Here is a 24,831-nt window from a genome sequence, read left to right as displayed (position 1 = left end):
CCCGCTGCCGGCTCCCCCCGGAAGTGACGTCAAGGGCCCCCATGTGAGGCGATTGCAACACATGGTGCGCGGCGCGGGGGAGCGCGAGCACCGCGTGCGACGTCAGCGCCGCGCGCCGGGGGGAGCGGGCACCGAGCGGCGGGGCCCGACCGGCACCGGCACCGCCCGGGACACACCCGGCCCCAGCGCCCCGCCCCGCGCCGCCCGCCCGCCCCGCGCCGCGCCCGCCGCAGCGCCTGCCGCCGCGGGAGGAGGAGGAGGAGGAGGAGGGAGAAGATGGCGGACGATCCCAGCGCTGCCGACCGCAACGTGGAGATCTGGAAGATCAAGAAGCTCATCAAGAGCCTGGAGGCGGCCCGCGGGTGAGCGCCGGGCCCGCGGGGCCGCCCGCCCCGGGCAGCGCCGGGTGTCCCGGCTGGAGCGGGGCCGCGGCCGGGGCGCTGCCCGGGCCCGCCCGGCGCGGGGGGACGGCGGGCGCAGCCCCGGCCCGGCCCCGGGGCCCTTTTGTGCGGCCGCGTGGGGCCGGGGACCGGCGGGGAGGGCGGGCAGGGCCGCGCGGGGCGCGGGGGGGAAGCGTGACCGCGCTTCCCGCACGGGAAAGGGAAAAGGGCCGCGGCTGCCCCGCGCTCCGCCGGCCCCGGCGCGGCCCCGCAGCCGCTCCCGCAGCCGGCCCGGGCGGGGCGGCTCCCCCCGGCCCCGGCGGGGGTGGCACAGGTGCGTGTCCCCGGTGCCCGCCCCGCTGCCGGCCCGTCCGGCCGGCCCGTGCCAGCTGGCACCGGCGGAAGGCGGATTCCAGCCGGAGGAGACGCTCCTCTGTCCCCCGTGCAGCCTTGGGCTTCTCCCACGGGACCGGCCGGGCCGGGGAGGGCGGCGGGGCAAGGGCAGGGAGGCAGGGGCTGAGGCAGCTCTTATTCAGTGCTTTCCTTACTGACAGTTATTTGATCTTTCTCACCGCTTCCCCTCCCAGCCAAGGTGCTCAGCTCCATTTCCCTGGAAGCAAGCTCTTCCAAAGTTTGGACAGAGGGAAGTTTAAAGTCTCTGATGCCACTTTCATACTTGCACTTTAATTTTTTTTTTTGCTCCCCCCTCAGAATGTCTGTTCCTGCAACCTGCCCCAGGCCAGGGGTGCCTGTTTGGGCGGGCAGCTTGGCACTGGCTGCTTCCATCAGTTGGGCTCGAGGAATTGTGGGGCCTCAAGGTTCTGGGGCTGTGAAATAGCAAAGAAAGTGTGTCTCGGCAGACAAGCTGATAAAATTAAAATGAAGGGTCACTCCTTAGCCACTCTTGCAGCTCCAGTTTCCACAGGCTCATCTGAACAGGTGTTGCCGTAGCTGGGGCAGCACTGGTATCGTTCTGTGCCCCCCCCCAAAAGCCTGGGAAGAGCTGGCAGAGGCCGAGCTGCTGTCCTGCCATGTCCTTTATAGTGCTGGTGCTTGTTCTGTGTGTAGGGTCAGCCCGTGGAGCTGTTCAGCTGAAAACTAACCCAGGCAGGAGGGGAACCCGAGCCACAGGTCTCCCTAAATGTATCTTACTCTGATTTATGGTGAGGCTGTGCAGGGATGGTGGGTGGGAGAAGGGACTGGGGACCCTGGGCCACCCTTCCTGTGGCACAGTGGACTTTGGCTGCCCCAGCTGATCACGGGGCTGTGCCTGTGCATGGTGTGGGCAGCACAGGCTGTGCTCACAGGGTCCCAGGAAGCTGAAAGGGCTTGGGAAGCTCCAGGCATCCACTGGAACTTGTGACATAGCTCTGTGCTAGAGCACTGAGGGGGCCTGGGTGGGTTTTGGAAATGTAAGTTGGAGTTGTGTCTCCCTGGTTCCAGCTGTGCCCAGTTCAGTGTCAGCTCTGGCGTGGTTTGGGATTGATGAGTGTTGCAGAGAAGGTTCCAGCATGTGTTGGAGGAGGCTGAAGGGCAGGTGTCTCCTGTGGGTATTGGATTCCTGAGGGACAGCCAGGTGTCTGCCCTGTCTCCCCTCTTGCAGTGGTCCCTGAATAGCTCTGGTGTGCAGCAGAGATGCCACAGGCACAGTCAGATCCTGTAGAGGGTTTAGTTGTGCCCCCTGGATCCAGCACATCTCCCTTCATTTAATCTGTGCCAGCTGCTAAATCAGCTCCTGAGGAAGGTGGGGTGGTGCCAGCAAGTCTTCTCTGAGCAAGGTGATGCTGGTTCAGTGTCTTCCAGGGAGTCCCAGCCAAAATTATCCTGCTTTGGGTCCAGTAAGGAGAAGAGGTGCAGCAGCCTCAGCCCCCAGTAGGCTCAGGCTCCCCAACACAGGAGGTGTGAGGTAGTGGAACAGGCTTTTCCTGCCTTTGGAAGAGTCACTTCCCCTTCCTGGGGAGTAGGAAGACCTGTTCTGGGGTGGGTTGGGGGGCAAAGCCTTGCAGCAGGGTGGTGTGGAGGGCCAGGGCCTCGCTGGCATCCCCACCTTCCTTACTCATGTGCTCCATTAGTGACCCAGCAGCGGTGTCCCAGTTTCGTGTGCTGTTCCTGCAGGGATCAAAGGGAGGGAAATGGAGGAAGCTGGAGTCAGACATTCCCTTGGCATGTGGTGGTTGGGGCACCTCTGCTCTGATCCAGCTCTTCTGGTAAAATCTCAGTGGAGTCTGCGGGGTGTTAGCAAAAGTCAAGTGAGCAGGAGAGCGAGGAAGAGCTTTCATGGGATTGATGAGGAATGGGGCAGTGCTTGGTCAGAGCACCAGGGGAAAGATTAAAACCTCAGCTTTCCCAGAAGCTGATCAGCTGGAGGCCAGCAGGGGTAGGTGTACCTCTCAGACCTGCAGGTAACTCCTAGCAGGAATGCCCTGTGTTATTTTCCCAGCCCTGCTAAGCAAAGCTGACTTTCTCACCGATCTCTGTAGAAGGAATCTGTCAATTCAAAACAATGAAAAATAATTTTTAACTCCCCATCCCCACCTCAAAGCTGTGTCTCTGCTGACAGGGCCTAGAAGGAGTGGTTATCTGTGCCTTGCTTCCTAAACCAGAAGTTATTTCCTTCCAGCTCTCCAAAGCTGAGTTGCAGACTGTGTGATCCCGGACAGAGTGGCTGAGTTGGTGTTTCAGATTTGGTGAGGTTGAGGGGGGCATAGCTGGGCTCTGTACAGGGTGTCAGGAGGAGCAGAGGGGCCAGTTCAGCACTGCAGGCAATTAACCTTTGTGGCAAGAAGAAGATGGGAGTAAAAGGCTGCTGATGAGCCAGTTGTGGTCTTGGCAGAAGTTTAACCTTGTCATTCATCTCTGAGAGCTTGAAGCACTCAGACTTTCATCAGACATCTCTATTCTTCCCTACTGAGGGATTCAATCTGCTTTGAGCCCCCAGTTCAGTTTTGTAGAACAGGTTTGGGGAAACACTGGGCCCCCTAGAAGCTGCAGCTGTGTCTCTCTGTGGGCTGCAGCAGCCCAAGTAGAAGCAGCATTAGCCACTCTGTTTTCCTTTATCCTCTCTCTCAGGGCTTTTCTGCTGTTGCTTCATGCAGTTTTCCAGTGTCAGTGCTACACTGACAATCCCTCTTTGTTCCTTTGCTCTCTGCAGTTCTGAATAGTTAGCTGGGCTATGGGCAGGGTTTTCTGCTAATCTAAGCTGTAAATGCTTGGCAAAATCAAGTATCAGCAACAACAAGCATTCTCTTTGCTGGGAGAGGACCTGAGATGTCACACTGGAATCATGTTTGGAAACTTCTCCACATCTTAGAAATGGTTCTGACACCTCCCTGGCCAGATGGGCTTCCAGACCCAGGGTGAGAGTGCAGTTGGTGCAGGGTGTGGAGCTCCCTTACAATGGGGAACCTTCAGGAACCTGCTCTCTGGAGACATCTCCCCTGTCCTGAGCTTGCTCTGTTGGGAGCAGGTTATTTTACTGTTGGTTATTTTACTAAAACAGGAAAAGAGGAGATGAAGATGGAGGTGTCTCTGAAGGCACTGACTGCAAACACAGCTGAGGCTGGTGTGTGGAAGAATATTTTTGCAGATTATGTACTCTGGAAGGTGGATCAAACAGGGCAAATGCAGAAATGAAGTCTGAACAAGTAACTTACTCTGGTTGTAACTGGAAGAATTGTTTCAAAGCTGGAGGAGGGAGAAATGGCAAGAGAATGGAACATCTTGGTGTCTTCAGAGCCTTGGGAGGAAAGCAAAGAGTTGCAGTTCCTGCCTGGGTTTGGATTCTGCCATACTGAGACTTCAATCTACTATATGGGAGAAACAAAAAGTGAGAGAAATAAAGTTAATACAAAGGACAGAGGCCTGAAAATACGTGAGGATTCCTCCAATGGGAGACATGGTTGTGCTTGAATTCCTGGGAAATGAAACATAGTTCTGCATGAGGGTGGGCAAGCTCACCTGTTGCTTAGACAGAAAAGATTTGCCCAGCATCATTTACAGATGGGTTCTCCTGCAGTCTGTCTGGAGACAGACTTCCTGATGGAAAAGCCCAGCCTTGGAATTAGCCACAAGCTGCTGCTGTTTCCCAGCCTTGTGGAACAAGAGCAGGAGGCTGTCCCTCTCCACACCTGGTTCTGGGATGGTGCTGCTCTGGGAACAGGCAGCTTGGCAGGGCTCAGATGTGCTAGGACAGCCTGGTGATTCAGGGAACAAGGTACTTCCTTGACCTGTTCCACTATGAGGATGGTGGGCCTTTGCAGAAGTGGCCTGAGAGCCCACCTGGCTGTGAGCTAGCACCACTGTGGGCAGCTCCAGTGCTGGGGGCAGTCAGGGGATGGCTGGGTCAGTGACAACTATGTCCTGTACAGCTTTGTCTTTTCCCAGTTCCTTTTGAACAAAGTCCTGAGATACTGTGGTGCTGGGGTTCTCTCATGCTGTGTTTCCCTCCTGAATTGGGCAGAGCTCCTGCAGCACTCTGCTGTGGGTGGACTGTTCTGCTGGTGGTGCTGAGCTGGAGTTGTGCTGGGATAGCTGTGGGACAGTATCACAGCTGAGTTAACTCCAATGTGGATTCTCCTGCTCCATCCAAGAGACAGCCCAGCAGATTTAGGTGTGCTCCAGTGTGACACCACCAGCATGGCCAGGCAGGCAGCAGAGCAGCTCTCTTGGCTCAGGGGGTCATACAGCAGGAGGAACATTTGGTGAGATCTGTCAGCACTGGCTGGTGTCTGCCTGCACTCCAGGGATGTGTGAGTCCTGAGCCCCATCCCTGCCCTGCTCCCAGCCTGGCAGCAGAGCTCTCCCTGCCTCCTCCATCAGGATCTGTTTGTCACTGTGGCTGTGCCCCAGACCTGAGCTCTGGGTAGTTTAACTGTTGATACAGGAGCTATTTCTGCAGCTTTCACCTTAGGGTGAGGGGTGGGATGGAGGCCTTGCCCCAGGCCTGGGTGAGCTGGTCCATCTGGGAAGGGCAGAGCCATGCCAAGGTGGTTCTTGGCTTTCCACCTCGTGCTGTGGTATTTAGGTTGCAGTGCTGTTGTGCTGTGCCAGTACCAGTCATGGGACAGCCTTAAGGATCTCTTTGTGAGCTGGTGTCTGCAGAAAAGTTCTGCTCCAGCTGGAATTGGGCTGGGCTGTCACACTGGGACATGGGAGACATGGGGGGACAAGGGCTGGAGGAGTGGGGTCTGCAGGAATTGAGCTTTACTGGCTTTGAGTTTCCTGCTTTGACTTGGTGATGTGCCATCAGTGTGGAGTGTTTAGGGAGGAGGTTGTGGTTTAAGTTCTTACCCAAGGCAGATTGCTTCCTCCAGGTCGTGCTTTCTCATCCTGCCTGTGGCAGGGGGAGTTCCTAAAGGAGGTCACTTTGAGGGGCAAAGGCTATAATGCTGATACTGCCTTTTGCTTCTGGTGGTGTGAGGAGAGGGAGGAGGTGTTTGCAGAGAGGCTGGAATAGAAACAGTCCAGGGCAGAGGGAGAGCTGAGGGCACTGTGGCAGGAAGCCACGTGGGATGTACAGCAGCTGCTTCCACACCATTTCCCTGCTCTGTTGGACCTCTGCAGGCTGCCAATGTCCACAGTGCTGGGCTGGAAGCTGGATGTGGATTCCATGTAAGCAGGGCTGATCAGACCTCCCAGGACTAAGCAGTGTGTCTCGTGTTTCAGTGGTGCTCAGAGTGGTGGTCTGAGAAAGCTGTGCCAGGTGGGAAGACAGCTGGAGCCAGGGACAATGTTCAAAGAGTTGTTGACATCCTATCCTGCTGGCTGCCTCAGTCTAATGGTTGTAAAACATTTCCTGCTCTCACCTACCTGCTGTACTTGTTCCTTTGGAATTACAGCAACAATTAGGAAGTGCTGTTTGGAGGGTGCTCACTGGAAGTGGCTAAGGAGGACCTGAGCTGGAAAAGTGACTCCAGATCAGAACTGCAGCGAGTGTCTGACAGCCCGTGGCTGTTGAGCAGCCTGGTACCTCTTTTACAACTGTGTGAATCATTAGTGAGCAGTGTGATTCATGCACAGATCATCATTCACATCGAGCTAATGAATGAGCCCCTGAGGAATGACGTGGTAGGAGATGGGAACGAGCACCTCAAAAGAGGACACACTTTTTTGGCTCTGTGGCAACTGGATTTCTTTTCCCTCCTGTTAGCCACCTATTCCCATGTAGCTCTGGGGCATTAGCATCTTAATAAGCAAATCTGGATTTGTTTCAGTCCTCCAGTGTACATCTTGTACCCAAATGGCCCATTAGCATAATGCAACAAGTCTTTTAAACTTGGAGCATTAATAATTGGAGAAGGAGGAGGGAGAGCAGGGGAGCTGTGGAAAACTGAGCCTCCCAGTGAGTCACAAATGTCTGAAGTGCAGAAATGTCTGTTCCACTTCCCAGTAATTGGGCATCCGGGCTTTCTGCATGAGGTCAGATGCAGCCAATAAGGCCTATTCAAAACATGCCTGTGCAATTATGTTTTGTGGTGTTGCCTTTGATCCAAGGATTTTGGAGAGGCTTTGATTCACCTCCGTGGGGTGTGCAGGATGCACTTGTGCTGATTCAGTGCTTGGGATGAAGCTGGCATGTGTTTCTGGAGCTGCACATCTGATTTGGGATGGGGGTGCTGGTGGTGGCCTGAGTATCAGAGCTGGCCCCGGTTTGGGGATGGAGCCACTGATGTGTCCCTCTGGACAGGTGGTGTGTGGTGGTCCAGGGACCAAAGGCTTGCTGTCACCTGTCACCTCTGCACCCTCAGACACAGGAGAGCTGCCAGACCATACTGTGTGGAGGAGCAGAAGTCCGTGACCTGATTCTTGTCTCACCTCCTTTGTGTCCCGGGATTGAGGGAGCTGAGGCCAGGAGCAGCTCCTGGCAGGCTGCTCAGGGGGAAGCACTGCCTGGCCTGTCCCTTCTCAGGCTCCAGCCAGCCTTGCCTCGGCTCCTTTGCTGAGCAGCCGTTTGCTGCCTCCCTGTGGGAGCTCTCCTGGCTGCTGGAGCCAGGGGTGCACTGAGCAAGTGAGGCTCACTTGTGTTTGGCTGGGTGCTTCTCTTCCTGGCCGTCACTCAGAGCTTGGTTGGCATCTGATGGAGGACTTTCCTCTCTGAGAAGGTCAGTGGGTGAGGGTGGGAGGGCAGGATACCCTTCCAGGACAGCCTGAGTGTCTGCTGTACAGGATTCCTGTGGTGGGCTTTGGAGCAGGGCTGCAGCAGGAGAGCCTGGCATTGTGTGAGCCATGCTGGAATAGCTGCACGGTCTCATGCTGTGCAGTTAAGTGGTTTTCCTTTGTCCAGGGGAGAGGTGGCATTCAGAGACTGATGGAGGAATTCGGTGTCTGGGGGGTTTCTTCAGTTCAGGGGAGGGGAGGCTTCCATTTCTCCAATTAATGCGTATGCTGAAAAGGATTCCTGAAGAATGAATTACTTGGTCTCCTGGCTCTGCAAATCCTCTTCTCATACCCAGCCTGCCCCCATCTTGTCCTTTTTCTCTGATTCAGATGTGTAAGTGGCTCCAGAGAGGTGAACTCTGCCTTACTTTGGCTTGGGAACTGATCCCTTCCAAACCTTCAAACCCTCCTTTGGGTGATGTGAAAGCCTTTGAGGAGTGACTTGATGTCACAGTTTGGGAGATGACCCAGAGTTCTGCATGCTGGGGTGAAATACAGGATGCGTGTGAGGTTCCTGCTGTACAAAGTTCTGCCTGGCCTTTGGCTCAGCCCCACATTAGAGCTCAGAGGAGCTGTGGGTGCTGCCCAGTGCTGTGTGCTCTGCCTGGATGTCTGTGCAGTGCTGCTGTCCTGCTCCAGCTGTGCTCAGAGCCCGTGGCGGCTCTGAGGGGGCTTCACCTGCTTCTGCTGGAGGCATCGCAAAACCCTGGTGCCTCCAGCAGCAGTGAGGGTGAGGTGTGCTGGCTGGGTTTGTTGCAGAGCGTTCAGCTGATGTTCTCACAGGCTGTGCAGTCCTTGGCTTCCAGGTACTGTGGCCTCTGAAGCACTGAGGGATCCTGCACTCTTGACATTCCCTGCTCTTTCCTAGCAGGTTTTCCAGGAAAAGTTGTGCAGCTCTTGCAGCTGCTGTTGTCTCTCTAGACATCTCAAATGGACTAGTGCCACTTTCTGATGAAAGCTTTGTCTTATTAAAAGACATTAGGTCTTTAAAGGGCACAGCTGTGACCTGTTTGTTTCACAGCCATAATTCATAAGTTGCAAGAGCATTGTAGAGCTTCCCTCTGGCAAGGTCAGTGCTCTTGCATGCAGGGCAGGATGAGAGGGGAGTGTCTGATGGCCTGGGTGTTGTGAGGGAACCCAGACCAGCAATTTAGTACTTGCCTGTACCAAAGGACACTTCCTTTTTATAGCTCTCTATTCAACATCTGCTGAGGTACAGCAGCAAAACCCTCAAATACTCTTCGCTCACATCACTGATTTTGTGGGCTGTACCCTGAGCTGAGTCCTTCTCTGAAGTTGCAGGTGCCTGCAGCACTGTGAGTGTTGGTTCAGAAGCAGCTCTGGCACCTGTGGGATGTGCCTGATGGAGTTCTGTCTTGGACTGCAGAGGTATTGCTGGCACCTGCCTGGCAGCTGGCTGTGCAGGGAGCTGCTTTAGCCAGCACATAGCTTGGGTAGCTGTGGCTGTCCAGGCAGCTGGGGGGGTGTGTTGTGCCTGCCCAGTGCTGCACAGTCCTGCTGGAGAGCAGCAGAGCTTACCTGGGGAGGGAGCCCCGGCTCAGAGCAGCGTGTGGCATCAGTTGTTTCATAGAAAGCTTCCTGGCTGTGGAATGTGGTTGGGATCAGATTGTCTGGGAGCTGTTGGCTCTGTGCTCCTGCCAGTCTCTGGCAGTCACACACAGGCCTGGTGCTGGCCCTGGCTCCTGGGGAGAGCAGGATGCCCATGAAGCTGTGCCCTGTAAAAACAAGCTTGTTTTGAGTCCTGGGGAATGACTGCCCTCCCCTGCCTCTGTATCCCGCATTCCACAGTGTGCTGGTGGTGTGAAATGCTTCAGTGTGGGACAGCCACAGCTCAGCTGCTGTTTGTCAGGTCTCCTCTGATAGCACAGGGCAGCCAGTCGCTGCTATTTATATAGCAGGCTGTGAAATGAATGCTCTCCCATGCCAGCTCATAGCCCAAATTGCAGGAGACAGGTTGACTGCTGCTCCTCAGAGTGCTGGGGGTTGTGTGCCAGGTGTGGGGCAGCTGTGGTGGCTGCTGCTGCTGTGGGGTGTGGCAGTGGCTGTGTGAGGTGCTGGGAGCCTTTTGGAAAAGCACCACATCACTGCCTGGACAGCTGAAGGTCTGAGGGTCTGCTCAGCTGTTCCTTGTGATGGCAGGAGAGCAGGAACGTGGTGACAAAGCCCTGCAGGTGGAGATGGCCCCCAGAGCAGGAGGCTCCCCTGGCAGCTGACATGAAGAGCAGGCTGTCCCAGATGGGTGCAGTGCCTGCTCTGTTCTCTTTGCTCTTGGCTCTGGTGCCTCCCTTGTGCTGGAGCACAGAGCACGTCCACACAGGGCCCTGCTCCTGGCACCATGTGGTGTGGGTTGGGACAGGGACCCAGCTGCTGCCAGTGTCCTCAGGGCCATCCCTGCAGCTCTCTGGCCTGCACACAGCACAGGGGGTCTCCTGGGTAATCTCCCCTTTGCTGCTGGGGTGCCACAGCAGCTGCCTGCAGCAGGAGTGGCACAGCTCTGCCCTGCAGCTCCCAGGGGTGGGTTGGTGGTGACTCCACTGCCCACACTGCCACTCGCTGCCATCACCTGCCAGCACTTGCTCTGAGGTCTCTCTGTGTCTGGGAAAGCTGTTGGTGGCACAGTTGTCTGAAATTCCAATTGTAGTAACATTGGAGTTTTAATAATAGAAAGGCTGTCCTGTCCACAAACCTTGATTTTCTGAAGAACTTGCTGTCTCCAGAGAGTGAAATGTGCTTATTTTTGCTTCCCCTCTTCCCTCTAACAACCTCTAGCACGCTCTGGGAGACAGCTGGAGCTCACCTGCTGTGCTGTGGGCAGGTTGGAGCTTTGATCCTCCTCCTCCTCCTCTCTCCTGGAGATCCCTAATGCTGCTCATGGCAGGTGCTGATAAATCCAAGCTAATTGCCTGTTCCTGGCAGGGCTGGCACCGTGAGCAGTGCCCACAGTGCAGGCAGTGCAGCTTTCTGCCTCCCCAGAGCTGCCACTGAGCTGTCCTTGGCTCTTCGAGGCTGGTGCCCCTCGTGCTCCTGAGGGCTTGCTCTGCTCAGCCCCCTGAGCAGTGCCACTTGTGCTGGCTGGGATGCTGCTTCCCTCCAGAGCATCCTGCCCTAGGATGGCCCTGGCAGCTCTTTGTTAGAGCAGGGACAGCAGCTGCCTGGAGCTGTGCTCTGGGGGGACCTGGGTGTGCTGAACCAGGGGAAACCTCAGCAGTGCTGTGAAATCAGGACACAGTCTGGGATCCATGGGTCTGTGCTTCCTTCGGGGGTGATGCAGGGCAGACCCAGCTGCTGGCACAGTGCAAGGGTCTCAGGAGAACACTTGGCTGTGCCCCACAGCAGCTGTGTGCTGCAGCTGTCCCCCCTTTGGGGAGGCCTTAGCATGGTTATGGGGAAATTCCTTACCTCATTCCCAGGTAAGTGCACTCCAGAACCCTCAGCTCCAGAGGGGACAGAGTGGGATTTGCAGAAATCCCTTTTATCTTGTTGAGGCTACAAAGACCCAGAGGAGACTTGGAAATTACCTTACTCTGCAGAATAACCTATTTTTTCTGAGTGTTTTTGAACAGCAGCTTTCTTAGAAACTCTTTGCTGCATTTTGTCTCCTTGGGGTGAGTTTAGCAGATGCACCACAGGGGTTTTAGACCCTGCCATGCTGCATTAGGGTCACAGGCAGGTACAAGCTTGCTTTGAGAGAGGAAAGCTGCTCTTTCATGGTTGGATAAGGAGGTGTTGGCAGTGTGGGAGGGAGCTCTGCAGCCACCCTGAGTGCTGGTGCTTCAACTGGTGTCTTGCTGGTGTCTGGTTGTTTAGTGAGCCCTTGGGGTGCCTGGGGACATGGTGACAAGCTGGCTGGCTCCTTGTGCTCCAGGCAGCCTGGAAGGTTGCTGCTGTGGCAAGCTGCATGCCAGCTGTTTTGCTGGATTCTGCAGGAATTGGTTAGAGCCTGAAATAGCTCTGGCTGTGTAAATAGTAGTGAAGCATGCCAAAGCCAAGAAGTGCACTTGATGTTGGTAGTGGAAGGTGCTTTTGGATACAAATCCAGACTGCAATTTGCTGAAGGACTGGCCCGGGCACAGTGCTGTGCTGTGCTGAGCTAGTTGGAGATGTAAATAAGGGGGAGTACATCCTCTGAGACCCTTTTCATTTGCTTGTTTGCAGTAATAAATCACCAGGGCTTGTGAAGGCCGCTGTGGTAGCTCGGGTGGGTTCCTGAGGAGCAGTGCTGTGACCCTGCCTGATGGATGAGGAGCTGTGTGTGGGATGAACAGCCCCAGTAGGACCCAGTGGGTGCTCAGTGCTGGCACCAGTGTTTGTGGGGCAGTGGAACACAGCACAAGGCCAGGGGCTGGCACCTGAGGGGTAGCTTCAAAAACTGAAGGGAGCTTTTCAAATGACTTTTCAGTAAGGAATTGCTCCTGGGAGTGCTCACCCAGCCTTCCTCCTTGCTGTGCACCAAGCTGGGGAAGGGTCTGCAGAGTCAATCCTGTGAGGCTCAGCTTGGAGAAAAGGAGGCTCCGGGGGGACCTTCCTGCTCTCTGCAAATTCCTGTAAGGAGTTTGTGGGGGGGGATTGAGCTCTTCTTCCAGACAGCTTGTGCCAGGACTCCTCCCTGCTCTTTCCCCTCTGTCCTCAATTCAGGAACAATTGTCTGCAATCTCTTCCTAGCAGGAGAGCCATGGAGTGCCCAAGGGGCACAACAGTCCCACTGTCCCAGGAAGTTGGGTGTGATGGGCAGAGCTTTCTAATCTCTGGGAAGTCCTTTAAGAGGAGGAGATAACTCAGGAGAGCTACTTTCAGAGAAGTCGGGAAGAGTTGCTTTCATTCTGATCAGCCTCCTGCTCAAAGGAGCCTGCTGGCAGTGATAGCCATTATCTGTCCCTAAGGCTGGTGCTGTCACTGGGGTGGGTGACACTTTAATTGAGTGGGATATGGAGCATGTTTGGCTGGGGTGACCTGCAAGCCTGAGAGCTGCCAGCATGGCTCAGAGCTCCTCCTGGGAATGACAGGGGCCAGAGTGGCTTTGTGACTTTGATTGCTGTGTATGGGGAGCTGGGATATTAAAACCAATTAGTTGTCTTTAAGGTCAGGGACTTATTTGACCTACCAGCCTCTGTTTCAACTTGGCCTGGATTGAGGATCTTTGGGAGAGGGCTGTACAACTTGTGTAAAGAGGCTAATGAAGTGATGCTTTTTAAAGCACTTCCCTGCTGCCTCTGTAGCCCAAACACTTCATAGGACTCTGGTGTGTGACAGCCAGGAACAGCAGCGAGCAGGGGCTGGGCTGGGCTCCTCCTCCCAGAAGAAATGTAAAAGAGCAAAACCCTGGGGTTTGATGTCTGAAAAGCACTTTGTTGGCTCTCTGACTCAGAATCCTGAGAAGAGGCTTTTTCACAGAGCTTAGCTGCTTTGCCCTTGAGAGGGCTGGAGGATAGGATGAGGGATTTGATTTTGATGCCATTACTCTAATGGGAAGCATGAGGTCTGGGTTAAATCTGAGACAATGCAGAGGCAGCACTTCAGACATCTGGGATACTTCAATGGCAAATGGGAGGTACCTGCTGGAAGGCAGATGGGAACTTGCCCAATTTTCCTTTTGGCTTTGGGTGGATTTGAACCACGAGGCAGCTTTGGGGATTAGGATTTCTGCAGGACCCACCCCAAAGCCCTTGGAAAAACGAATATCAAACTTATTTTCCTTTAATTTAAGCCTGTTCTGTGATTTGTGGGGTCTTATCTCCTGACTCTGTGCCTGGGGTTGGTGCTGGTGAAGCAGCAGTGTGTGCTCAGCACAGTTTAGTTGAAGCAGCTGCCAGAACTGATGAGCTGCTCTGGGGAGAAAAGTGATAGTGGGAAAGCAGGAAAGACTCACCGTGACAAAGGGATCCTTCCACTTCACTTTTCTGCATTAATCTGAGGAAAACAACGTGTTAAGACAGCACTTGGGCTGCTTAGTGCTCCAGCTGTCTGAGAACAAATGGAGTGGGCTCTAAGATGTCCTGGAAGTATGTGGCTGCATTGTTTTAAATAATCTCTGCTGGGAGCTGCTTCCAGTCCTTGTGCTCACAGCCCTTGGTCTGTACATGTCTTCTTTCTTCCCAGAGCAGTACCCCAGAGTACACAGGCAGCTTCTGGAGGACTTGCTTGGTGGAGGCTGAGCACTGAAGAAGAACCTGATTTGTTTTGTTTCCTTTTCTCTCCTACTATTGAAGGAATTAGGAATGTCACAGCAGAAGGGAGTTACAGCAGTAACAGTGGAGAAGCACCTTGGGGAGGGAGGAGAGGACTGTTCATGGGGTGTGTGTGAGGGTGCCTGTTGCTCTGCTGCCTGCTCACATCCCTGTTTTCCCTCCCCAGCAATGGTACCAGCATGATCTCGTTGATCATTCCCCCCAAAGACCAGATCTCACGAGTGGCAAAAATGTTAGCGGACGAGTTTGGCACTGCTTCCAACATAAAGTCAAGAGTGAATCGCCTTTCAGTTCTGGGAGCCATCACATCTGTACAGCAAAGACTGAAACTCTATAACAAAGGTAACTTCTAGCTTGTATGGATGCTGGCACACTTCCCTTTCTTGGAAGCAGCCTTAAGTTCCTGCACTATGCAGTTTTCTGCTAATCAAATCTGTTGGCCTGTGCTGCTGTTTTGCTCTGATATTCCAGGTATGTTGCCCTTGGATGGCTACTTCAGGGGTGGACTTTGGGACTGGAATTGTAAGGTGGTCCTTGGCTTCACAGAGTGGGGTCATGATTCCATTCTTAGTGCTGACTGTGCTAAACTTGGCCAGACAGAAGAGCTGGATATTCTGCAATAGCTCATTTGTGTGAAAGTAGTAATTTTCTGTCCAGCAGAAACTTCTGTGTGCCTTCTGCATGGCATTGAGCAGCTGCCATCACTTCGGGGGGAGCAAACCCAGGCCATGTCAGATGAGCCCTGGAAGCATTCAGTGTGACTACGCTGGCCTGTGGCCTTCCCTGGTCACTGCAGATCCCTGTGTGGGGACCAGCAGAGCTTCAGGGGCTGCTCAGCCTTTCTCTGGGTGCTGTGAGCTTGCAGACCCATGGGTTTAACAGGCAGGTGCATGAGTTTGTTTGCCATTGTAGAGACCTGGGAGGGAGTGAGGTGGGGAAAAGGGAAAATGAAAAGTTAGGAAACTTGAATTTCAATTCTGCTACGAGTCTCAAGGGCTGGCAGTCAGTTTTTATGGGCACAGCTTGCCATGTTCCTTGGTGATCTAAACCTGCATTGTGTCATTTGTAGTACCTCCAAATGGTCTGGTTGTTTACTGTGGAACAATTGTGACAGAAGAAGGAAAAGAGAAGAAAGTCAACATTGACTTTGAACCTTTCAAACCAATCAATACATCGTTGTATTTGTGTGACAACAAATTCCACACAGAGGTAAGGACTCTGCATTGCAGGAGCCAAGCTCTGGGCACAGCCTGGCTGGGCTTGAGCCTGGAGAGCAGCAGGAACAGGCCCTGGGGTGGCCACTGGATGCCTTGGGACTGGCCAGGGCTGGGGAATGCCTGCTGGAAGGAGTGAGGGACTGCCCAGCTCCTCCCAGCCTGACTTTGTGTAACCCACAGGCAGCAGCTCCCCTCTGTAACTGGAGGAGGGATGGTTTTTTCTTAACCACAGAGGCCCATGGATATTATTCCAAGTCAGGCTTTAAAACACTGCCAAGATAATATCAGTGTTGCCAGTCTTGCTATCAGATGTGTTAACTGAGAGCCTTGATGGAGAACTGGCATGTGCCTAATCTGTCTGGGGGGAAGTGGGCTTATTTTTATCCAACATCTAATTAAGTTAAATGAATGGTTTGAGGCATGTTGAAAGTAATGTGGATTACAGCAGTCAGGGTATTGCCTCTGAGGCTGTTTTGGCTCTGGCAGGTGCAGAGGTCTCAATGTTTGCAGTGCCCCTCACATCCTTGATGCTCCCCATGATAAATGTGTGGCCTGAGACTTAGTTGCCTGTTGTCAAACCTGTGTGACATGGGCTTGGCAGGCCCTCCAGTGATGTAGTTCTGCTTGGGTGTGTGGAGATGTGATCCCTAAGTGGCTTCCAGAGGGCAGGAATACAACAGGGAAAGGTGGTGCACAGGTGAGATTCATCCCTACTACTGTGTCTCCCCACAAAGGATGAAATCCCAACACGCCTTTGACTTGCCAGGAATAAAAAGCTGTGCTCTGACCCAGGTCTGGAGTTCTTCTGGGTCCCTGTGTCCACAGATGAGTGAAAGCAAGAGGAAGTCAGAGAGCTGAGCAGCCAACCAGGATGCCAGGGCAGGGAGGTGTTAGTCCCTGCTGCTGTGGCACTGGGAGTGTGCTGTGTTTCCTCCTGCCCTGTCAGGAGATGGATTCATGTGGTGTCCCCTGCAGCTGCTGCCTCAGGGCACTGATTCAATAGAGAAGTGCCCAGCAGGCTGCTCCCAGGAGCAGCTGCAGATCTACTGGTGCTGGTGTATGGCACTGCTCACCACGAGTGGCACTGGCCTGAGGGGAATTTGGGAATTGCTGCTCCAGAGGGTGGGATCCCTGCCAGCCCCTGCCTGCAGGGCTCTGAGCTCTCCCCTGGCTGGGGGGTTATTTTCCTGGAGATTGCCTGCGCTGCACTCAGCTGGGGCTGCTGGTAGCTGTGAGCTCTGCTGCAGAGCCTTGAACCTGAGCTACCAGCCAGGGCACCCCAGCTTTCCTGGGAAACTGGGGTTGTGAAGGAGCAGGAGGGGGAGCTGATCTTCACCTCTGGGCTGCAGCTGCACAGACAAGCCCAGTCCAGGCTGAAGGAGCAGAGCAAAGGCAATATTCCCTTCTTGGTGCTTGACAGGTCAAACAATTGCTGCCAGAGCTGATCAGGGGATCACTGATCATTGGGACTGTGAAAATAAGAGGAAATCAAGAACATCAGAGCTGTGGTCATGTGCTGCCTGGCAAGAGCATCTGATAAGATTTTCTCTGGTGTTTTATTGCCTGTGTGAAACTGAAGTGACTCCCCCAGAGGGCTGTGAGCCCCCATGTGTGTGAGGGGTGGGATTTACCATGACTTACTTTGATACCTTGGCTGGAGCATTTATTCCAGTCCCACGTTTTGCTTGGCTCTGTTCCAGTTAAATAGATTGTAGTGTAATATGCCACTTCCTCCTCTCATTCATCCCACTGCTGAGGAATTAATACAGAATATTTACTTTGGCCAGGAGATTCCATTAAACCTTAGCCTCTGTTTCTTCCAAGCTTGAGAGCTGCAGGCTGGTTTGTGTGGATTTTGGAAGAGGATGACTTCTGGGTTTTATCCTTGCAGTTCAGCCCAATAATGAGGCTGACAGCCCTGCAAGCAGTTCGAGGTCCCGTGCACTAACCCAGCACCATCACTTGCAGTGTTAAACTGGTGACTTCAAGCAATCTGGAGTTTTGACAAGTTCCCCATCCTACTGATGTGGTTTTGCCAGCCAGAAAGAGGATTCTGGCTATTGCTTTTTTGGGCATGTGTAAGTGAGCAGGAGTGTGTGTGTGCTGGATGTCTCTGCCCACTCTGACAGCCCCTGAGGGAACAACAGCTGAGAGATTGCCTTGAGAAAGGAGTGCAGCGTTTGGGTGCTTGGGCAAAATCAGCTCAAAAACCTTGATACTGCACTGTGCTTTGCTTGGGCAACTTAAATGACCTTATGGGAAATATTCAGCTGCCTTTTTTAGAGGGAGGAAAATTGAAGGATATCTTCATTTTGCAGCAAATGTTCTGGCTGCCTTCTTCACAGCCAATTATGCACAGGACAATTATTGTTGCTGTTCCTTGTGCTCTGTAAGGCTGAACTTGCCACAGCCACTGTAGATTTATTTCATCATTCTGCCTGTGGGACTTGAAGTCAGCAGGTGCAGCAGACCAGTGCTGGTGGTAGGGAGGATGTGTCAGTGCTTTGGAGTACAAAACTGAGCTGACAATGAACTGGGCAAGTTCTGCTTTCCTGGCATGAATGCCAGGAGAATTACTGCTCCAGTTGTGCCAGCCAGAGAGGTGAGGCAGCCTCAGAGAGCTGGGATCCATTTCCCTGCACACTCTCCAGAGCCCATCTCCAGGGGTTTGCTGTCACACCTGCCCGTGACCTCGGGTGGGGAGCTGGCAAAACTGGGAAATTGTGATCAAAATTAACTTGAGTTTCCTTTGTGCTCTTGGCAGTGTTACATGGGATGGGATTATGTATGGAAGGAATTGTTCCCTGGCAGGGTGGGCAGGGCTGGCACAGGGTGCCCAGAGCAGCTGGGGCTGCCCCTGGATGTCCAAAGTTGGACATTGGGATTGGAGCAGTGGGACAGTGGGAGATGTCCCTGCCTTGACAGGGGTGGAATGGGATGAGCTTTAAGGTCTCTTCCAACCCAAACCATCCTGGGATTCTGTAGTGACCTGAGATGGTTACAGCTCCTGAATGTGCTGCTTCTCCTCCACTTCATGGCCATAGAAATGGCCACGAGCAGCAGTGAGCTGAGCCCCTGGGGCTGTGCTGTGTGCCCTGTGTGAGGCAGGCCCTGCTCACAGCCCCATCTCTGTTGCAGGCCCTGACAGCGCTGCTCTCTGACGACAGCAAGTTTGGTTTTATTGTAATAGACGGGAGCGGGGCCCTCTTTGGAACTCTGCAAGGAAACACACGGGAAGTGCTGCACAAATTCACTGTGGATCTTCCAAAGAAGCACGGTAACAACTTGCACTGGATGCTGCAGCCTGGCCTGGGCTGGGCTCTCAGGGGTGGAAGTGGGGAGCTTGGCCTCTGGGGGTTTAGCTCTGCTCAAGTCTGTGCTCCCTTGGAATCTGACAGCAAAGCCTCCAGTCTGAGCCTTCTGTCACAATGAATGAATCACAGTAATATGCAGTTCAGCTTAGAAGTGGCACTTTTTATTTCTTGCTGCATTTGACCCTTTACTTGGTTTTGGGACAGTCGTAAGTAAGTATTAGTGGCACAGGCAGTAATCCCACTCGGTGTTGTGTGCACTCCCTGCAGGAAGCACAGGGCCTCGTGGAGCAAGGAAAATCGAGTTCCACTCTGTGGTGCTGTGTTGTAGGCAGCCACTGATGAGTTCAGCAAATTGTCTACTGGTTACTCCTGGCCTGCTGTCCTCTGTGGAGTGGGATGGGACAATGTGAAATGAAAGCAGTGCCCCCAGTGAGGCTGTGCAGCACAGACTGCTGGGCTGTGCTTTGTCAGCAGTGTACAAAGGACATGGCTTCTCCTGAAGGTACAGGGGGAGAGAAGGTGCTCAGGTGTTGCATTTCTGCAGAGCTGTGAGTCTTTATAGAAAGACAAGAAACATTTTCCTCTCTGGAGAAAAATCTCCTGGTGGGAAGGGGCCCTCTTTATTCCCTGAGCATTCCACGGCAGCCCCGGCCTCTGCTGGTGGCAAACTGACTGCAGGAGGCAGCACTGCCACCGGCTGTGGTTGTGGGGCCAGCTGTGTGCTGTGGCTGCAGTGTGTCCCCGTGTCCCTCCCTGCAGGCAGAGGAGGGCAGTCTGCCCTGCGCTTCGCCCGCCTGCGCATGGAGAAGAGGCACAACTACGTGCGCAAGGTGGCCGAGACAGCCGTGCAGCTCTTCATCTCTGGGGACAAGGTCAACGTGGCCGGGCTCGTCCTGGCCGGCTCGGCCGACTTCAAAACCGAGCTCAGCCAGTCCGACATGTTCGATCAGGTCAGTGTTCTCTGCTGGGCCCGCCTGCCTCAGGGGCACTGCTCGCCTGGGGAGCTGCCATGCGGGACACTGCTGCACAGGGATGGAGCTCTGAAGAGCTTTGATCAAAACTCCAAGTGTGATGTGTCCAAAGAAGTCTCCCATTGCTAATAGCTCCTGCAAGGAGCTGAGAACTCCTGTCCTTACAGCAGGGCTAATAAGAAATGTGTCCTCCCTGCTCTGGAGCTGGCATTCCCATTCCTGGTGTTCCCAAATCTAAAGCAGAAGCTTTGTTGGAATTAAACTCCAGTAGACCAAATCTGTGTCCCTGTTGTCTGAAAGTTGAGGTTCTGTGCATTCAGAGGTCCCTCCCCTCAGGGGAAGTGCAGCAGTGGGTGCAGTGACTCCCCTGGCAGGGTGAGGAGTGTCCCAGCCCTGCTCTGCACTGGATTTATGGTTTGGTGTCTCCTCCTTCTCTCCTCCAGCGGTTGCAATCCAAAGTGCTCAAACTAGTTGATATTTCATATGGAGGAGAAAATGGCTTCAATCAAGCAATTGAGTTGTCAACTGAGGTCCTCTCCAATGTGAAATTCATCCAAGAGAAGAAGCTAATAGGTACGTGCTGCCCTGCAGCCTCTCCTGAGCCCTTGTGCTGCCATGCAGCCTCTCCTGAGCCCTTGTGCTGCCCTGCAGCCTCTCCTGAGCCCTTGTGCTGCCCTGCAGCCTCTCCTGAGCCCTTGTGCTGCCCTGCAGCCTCTCCTGAGCCAGCTGTGTGGCTCTGTATGCTGCTCCTGCTGTGCCCTGCTGGCAATGCCCTTGTGCTGCCCCAGCCCTGCATGCTGCCTGACAGTAGCACTTGCAGTGCTTCTTTTTGCCACCTGTGCACCTCAGGTGCTGGTATGGGGGGTTGGTTGGGTTTTTTTCCCCCACCAGACTTCTTGGACCTTCTTGTCCTTCCAAGAGATCCCCTTAGTTCCAGCCTTCTGGTGGCAGCTGCCCCTGGCAGTTTCTTACATGCCCTGCAGTTTGTTTGCAGTGTGTGTGTGCTGTGCTGGGTGCTCATGGCAGGCTCTGTGTGCCCTGCAGGACGATACTTCGATGAGATCAGCCAGGACACAGGGAAGTACTGCTTTGGTGTGGAAGATACACTAAAAGCTCTGGAAATGGGAGCAGTAGAGATCCTGATAGTCTATGAGAACCTGGACATCATGAGATACGTCCTGCACTGCCAAGGCACAGAGGGTACGTGCTGCTCTGGGGCTCTGCAAGCTCTCAGGCTTTAACCGCTGGGGTGCCTCATTGGGCTGGGTTTGCTGGAGGAGCTCCTGAGCACATCTGATCACTGTGCAGGTCTGTGCTACTTTGCAGCTCACTGGCCTGCCCAGCCCCTGTGGGGGAAAAGCTGGAACAAGAAGGGTTCCAGTGCACAGAGGGAATTGCAGTGCCAGCGTCACAGGCCCAGCCTGGAACCTCCTTCCAGCTTTGTGAGTGTGAGACCAGAGGGGATGCTGAGGTGACCTCGTGCCCACAAACACAATTCCTGGGCTGCAGCAGGACCTGCCCCCTGTGTGCTGGCTCTGCAGCTGCTCTGCTGCTGTGCCCTGTGGGGTTTCTCACAGTTTCAGAGGAAGGCAGGCAGGGGCAGTGCCCACACCCTTTGTGTTGGGGTTGTTGGCTGTGCTCAGTCTCCTGCTGTCTTTAAACTCATCTTGCAGCCTTACCCAAACTAATATTACCTTTTTTTTCTCCCTTCTCAGAGGAAAAGATCCTGTATTTGACACCAGAGCAAGAGAAGGATAAATCCCACTTCACAGACAAGGAGGTATTTCAGCTTTGGGGTTCGGGGTTTGTTCTCGGTGTGTGGGTGCAGAGCTCTGGGCTGTTTGTCCCAAGCACCTGAGCACAGTGACGCTCTGCACTCAGTGATACCTCAGGGCAGGAACCTGTGGCTCTTCCTGCATAACTCTGGATTCTCACCTGCTTTCCTCCACTCTTCCCTGCTGCCAGTGCCAAGGCTATGTAAATGGGCAGTGTGGGATCTTTGACCACCACCAAACCATCACCTGCAAGGCACCTGATGGCAGGCAAGGCCCCAGACCATTGCCTCCTGCTTGTGGGGCACTGATTTGGCCATGCAGAACCACTGTGAGCTCAGGAATCATGGCCTGGATCAGGCAGTGTCTGCTTGGGATCTGTCTGATACGTGGAGCTGTCATTTGCTGCCTCAGTTTGCTGGCTGTGCAGTCAAACAACTCTCATGGACCAGGGGTCTGTGTTACTCTGCAGAATAAACTGGGAAAAAAGTGTCCCTTGCCAAAAGGTGGGGGTTGTGCCAGGGGTTTTCCAGCTGTTTTCCCTCCTGGAGGGAGGACAGTCAGTCCCTGCTGTGCACAGGGATTGCAGTGTTACCTGCAGTGAGGTGATTCTATTTCACAGTAATCACTGCACTCACTTCCTTAGATGAGGGGGGCTGGAATCTGTGAGGGGGCAGAGCAGCTCTGAGTGAGCAGTGACACTGAGCTGGAGCAGAAAAATCAAGACAGTATTTCTCCTGCTTCTGCCCTGAATTTCCTACTAGAGCCCCAGAACACTGTCAGTGATTCATTTGGAAGCAGCAGGAGCTGGTGGCTGTGCCCACCCTTGCCTGGTGCAGCTGTGCCAGGAATTCCTTCCCCCAGGAATGTCCCTGTGGAGCGTGGGGGCTGCTGTCCCTGCTAGGGCTGACAAAGCCATGGAGCCAGCTTTGGAGGGGTTTTCTCAGTGCTGAACACCCAGGGACTGTAACAGGTTTTGATTATTTATTTCTCCCTTCCAATGTCTCCACAGACTGGGCAGGAACACGAACTCATAGAAAGTATGCCCCTCCTGGAGTGGTTTGCAAACAACTACAAGAAATTTGGAGCAACATTGGAAATTGTTACAGACAAATCACAAGAAGGATCCCAATTTGTGAAAGGATTTGGAGGAATTGGAGGTAAACTGCGAGAGGGAAATGTGTTTGTCTTGTTTAGTGGCACCAGATGATAATGTTTGATAATCTGGTTTTGGTGGTTTGGTAATCTGGTGCCAACAGGAGTGGGATTAATCTTACTGCTGTTATTCATGAAACCAGTTCAAGGAGCATTTGTGTTCACCAGGGTGGCTTCATTGCCTGTCACTTCCAGCTGTGTTCCTCAGTCCCTGTGTCCTCTGGGGGGCTCAGGGCTGGGCTGTCCCCCAGTGCAGCTGCTGGAGCTCAGGGCCCTGAGCTGCCTGGCTCTGTCAGCACAGCTCTGCCCTGCCAGGGGGCTCTGACACACCCAGCCCTGCTCCTGAAGCACTTGGAGCTGTTGCTCATCTCTCAGAGGCTGTGCTCCCTGATCTTCTGCTTCTTTCCTGAACACATTTTGGTATTTTCAGTCCATGCTCTAGAGCAGAGAGGCCTCTGGAAGCCATTCCTGCTCTGGAGCTCACTGATCAGCCGCTCCTGGGGCAGAGGTGCAGGTGGTTCCTGTGCCAGTCTGGCAAGTCCTGGGCAGGTGGAGCCACACCAGTGCCAGGCTCCATGCCCTGCCTGGGCAGAGATTCCAGGACAAAGTTGTGACATGGCTGTGCTCAGCTTTGATGGATGCATTGTAAAGGGGAATTTCTTGGGCCCGGACAACACCAGTCAGGAGGAAAGAGCCTTGGATTGTGTGGCTCCATAAGGAGCAGCAGGTCTCTAAGTTTTCAGGGTTTATAGTTCCAGGAGTTTCATTTCCTGCCAGATCCAGGCTCTTTGAATGGTGGAATCCTCTTTGCTCCTGTGCCCTGTAGGCTTGAAAGGAAATGTCTCCTTCAGCTCAGTAAATGGTTCCAGGGATACAGGATTTCCAGAACCCTGGCTTGGTGTTTGGGGTGGGGAGAGGCAAACAGCCATGAAATCCTGCATTGTAAAAGTGGCTGCAGTGCCAACTGCCCTCTGGACTTCCTGCCAGGCCTGGGTGTGAACAGTGCCCCTGAGCAGTGCTGTGTGCCCCTGAGCAGTGCTGTGTGCCCCTGAGCAGTGCTGTGTGCCCCTGAGCAGTGCTGTGTGCTCCACTGAGCAGTGCTATGTGTCCCACTGAGCAGTGCTGTGTGCTCCACTGAGCAGTGCTGTGTGCCCCTGAGCAGTGCTGTGTGCCCCTGAGCAGTGCTGTGTGTCCCACTGAGCAGTGCTGTGTGTCCCACTGAGCAGTGCTGTGTGCCCCTGAGCAGTGCTGTGTGCTCCACTGAGCAGTGCTGTGTGCCCCTGAGCAGTGCTGTGTGTCCCACTGAGCAGTGCTGTGTGCCCCTGAGCAGTGCTGTGTGTCCCACTGAGCAGTGCTGTGTGCCCCTGAGCAGTGCTGTGTGTCCCACTGAGCAGTGCTGTGTGCCCCTGAGCAGTGCTGTGTGCTCCACTGAGCAGTGCTGTGTGTCCCACTGAGCAGTGCTGTGTCCCACTGAGCAGTGCTGTGTCCCACTGAGCAGTGCTGTGTGCTCCACTGAGCAGTGCTGTGTGTCCCTGAGCAGTGCTGTGTGTCCCACTGACCAGTGCTGTGCCACTGGTGTTGGTGGAGCTGCAGCCCCAGAGCAGGCTGAGCTCTCCCAGGAGCAGGGAAAGGCAGCAGGGCAGGTGGGTGCAGCTTCCCTTGGGCATTTCTGCATTCATTCCCTTGGGCATTTCTGGATTCATTCCCTTGGGCATTTCTGCATTCATTCCCTGTGGTATTTCCCAGTGCAGCTGCCTGCCTGCTCCCAGCTGGCTGTCCTTGGAGCTCTGGAGCAGGGCTGGGATGCTAAAGGCTCTTTCTTTGGCAGGTATCTTGCGGTACCGGGTGGATTTCCAGGGCATGGAATACCAAGGAGGAGACGATGAATTTTTTGACCTTGATGACTACTAGGTAGTCGAGCTGGGTCCACGTGCCTCGCCCCTCCAGCATCCAACCCAAGGAGCAAACTCATGGTGGAAAACACAACAGATCCCTGCCTTAGAATTGGAACATTTCCAGAACTTGATCCACGAGCATTTGGATTTAAGAAAGCAAAACCCTACACTTTGATTTGTCATAGTGTCAGTACAGCAGCAAACTACTAAGTTCCTATATGCCACTTTGGACTAATTTAAAAAGAATCCCAGTTTTTACTTTTACTCAATGGTGAAATTGGTTGCTCTTGTATTTTATGGAAATGATTTTTTTAACCTTCATGATACATTAACTGCTGTAAACCTCTTCCTTCCAAAATTAATAGAAGTAAGATCCTACTGGTTTGTTTCTTTATACTTTGATTGGAGAAATCAATTGCTGCCCTTGGCAGCGTGACCCATTTACATGGCATTCTCAGCTTAGCCTGCAGAAGAAATGGAACGAGGTTGGAGCCATAATTCTCTTCAAAACTTGAGGAGGCACTGACCTGAGTGCTGGTTCATTACATGTGGCTTGCAAATTCTAATGGTTTGGGGAGGCTCACCAGCCAAACGTGCTTTAATCTATTTGCAGAAACACTGCTCTTACAAACTAGGAAATGCACTTCATGGATTGCAATGAAAATGCTGCTGGAGTCTTGGGCTTAATTTGGATTTGAGCAGTGCAGCCTTCAGGAATTTATTTTTTTTTCAGTCTTGACAAAAATAAACATGAGATTTCAGTGAA

General features: G+C 53.7%; 1 protein-coding gene across 1 annotated transcript; it reads left to right on the top strand.

The window, feature by feature from the left end:
* Positions 1–66: 66 nt before the first annotated feature.
* Positions 67–24,831, top strand: ETF1 (eukaryotic translation termination factor 1). The gene is made up of 10 exons (XM_033073221.1): positions 67–362; positions 13,908–14,083; positions 14,811–14,950; positions 18,097–18,235; positions 19,032–19,222; positions 19,687–19,816; positions 20,288–20,443; positions 20,959–21,023; positions 22,028–22,175; positions 23,999–24,831. The coding sequence occupies exons 1-10, from the start codon at positions 277–279 to the stop codon at positions 24,079–24,081; spliced, it is 1,314 nt and encodes a 437-aa protein (XP_032929112.1). The 5' UTR covers positions 67–276; the 3' UTR covers positions 24,082–24,831.

This window comes from Catharus ustulatus, chromosome 15 (assembly GCF_009819885.2).
Source record: "Catharus ustulatus isolate bCatUst1 chromosome 15, bCatUst1.pri.v2, whole genome shotgun sequence".
NCBI classification, from domain to species: domain Eukaryota; kingdom Metazoa; phylum Chordata; class Aves; order Passeriformes; family Turdidae; genus Catharus; species Catharus ustulatus.
The sequence above is the reverse complement of the archived record's forward strand: the minus strand, read 5'-3'. Positions and strand labels throughout refer to the sequence as shown.

What these genes read in the sequence shown, in the direction of transcription:
- ETF1 (XM_033073221.1), top strand. Translation starts at nt 277, where the DNA reads ATGGCGGACGATCCCAGCGCTGCCGACCGCAACGTGGAGATCTGGAAG. An exon ending in GGATCTTCCAAAGAAGCACG is followed by an intron (nt 18,236 to 19,031) that starts GTAACAACTTGC and finishes CCCTCCCTGCAG; the next exon opens with GCAGAGGAGGGCAGTCTGCC. An exon ending in CCCACTTCACAGACAAGGAG is followed by an intron (nt 21,024 to 22,027) that starts GTATTTCAGCTT and finishes ATGTCTCCACAG; the next exon opens with ACTGGGCAGGAACACGAACT.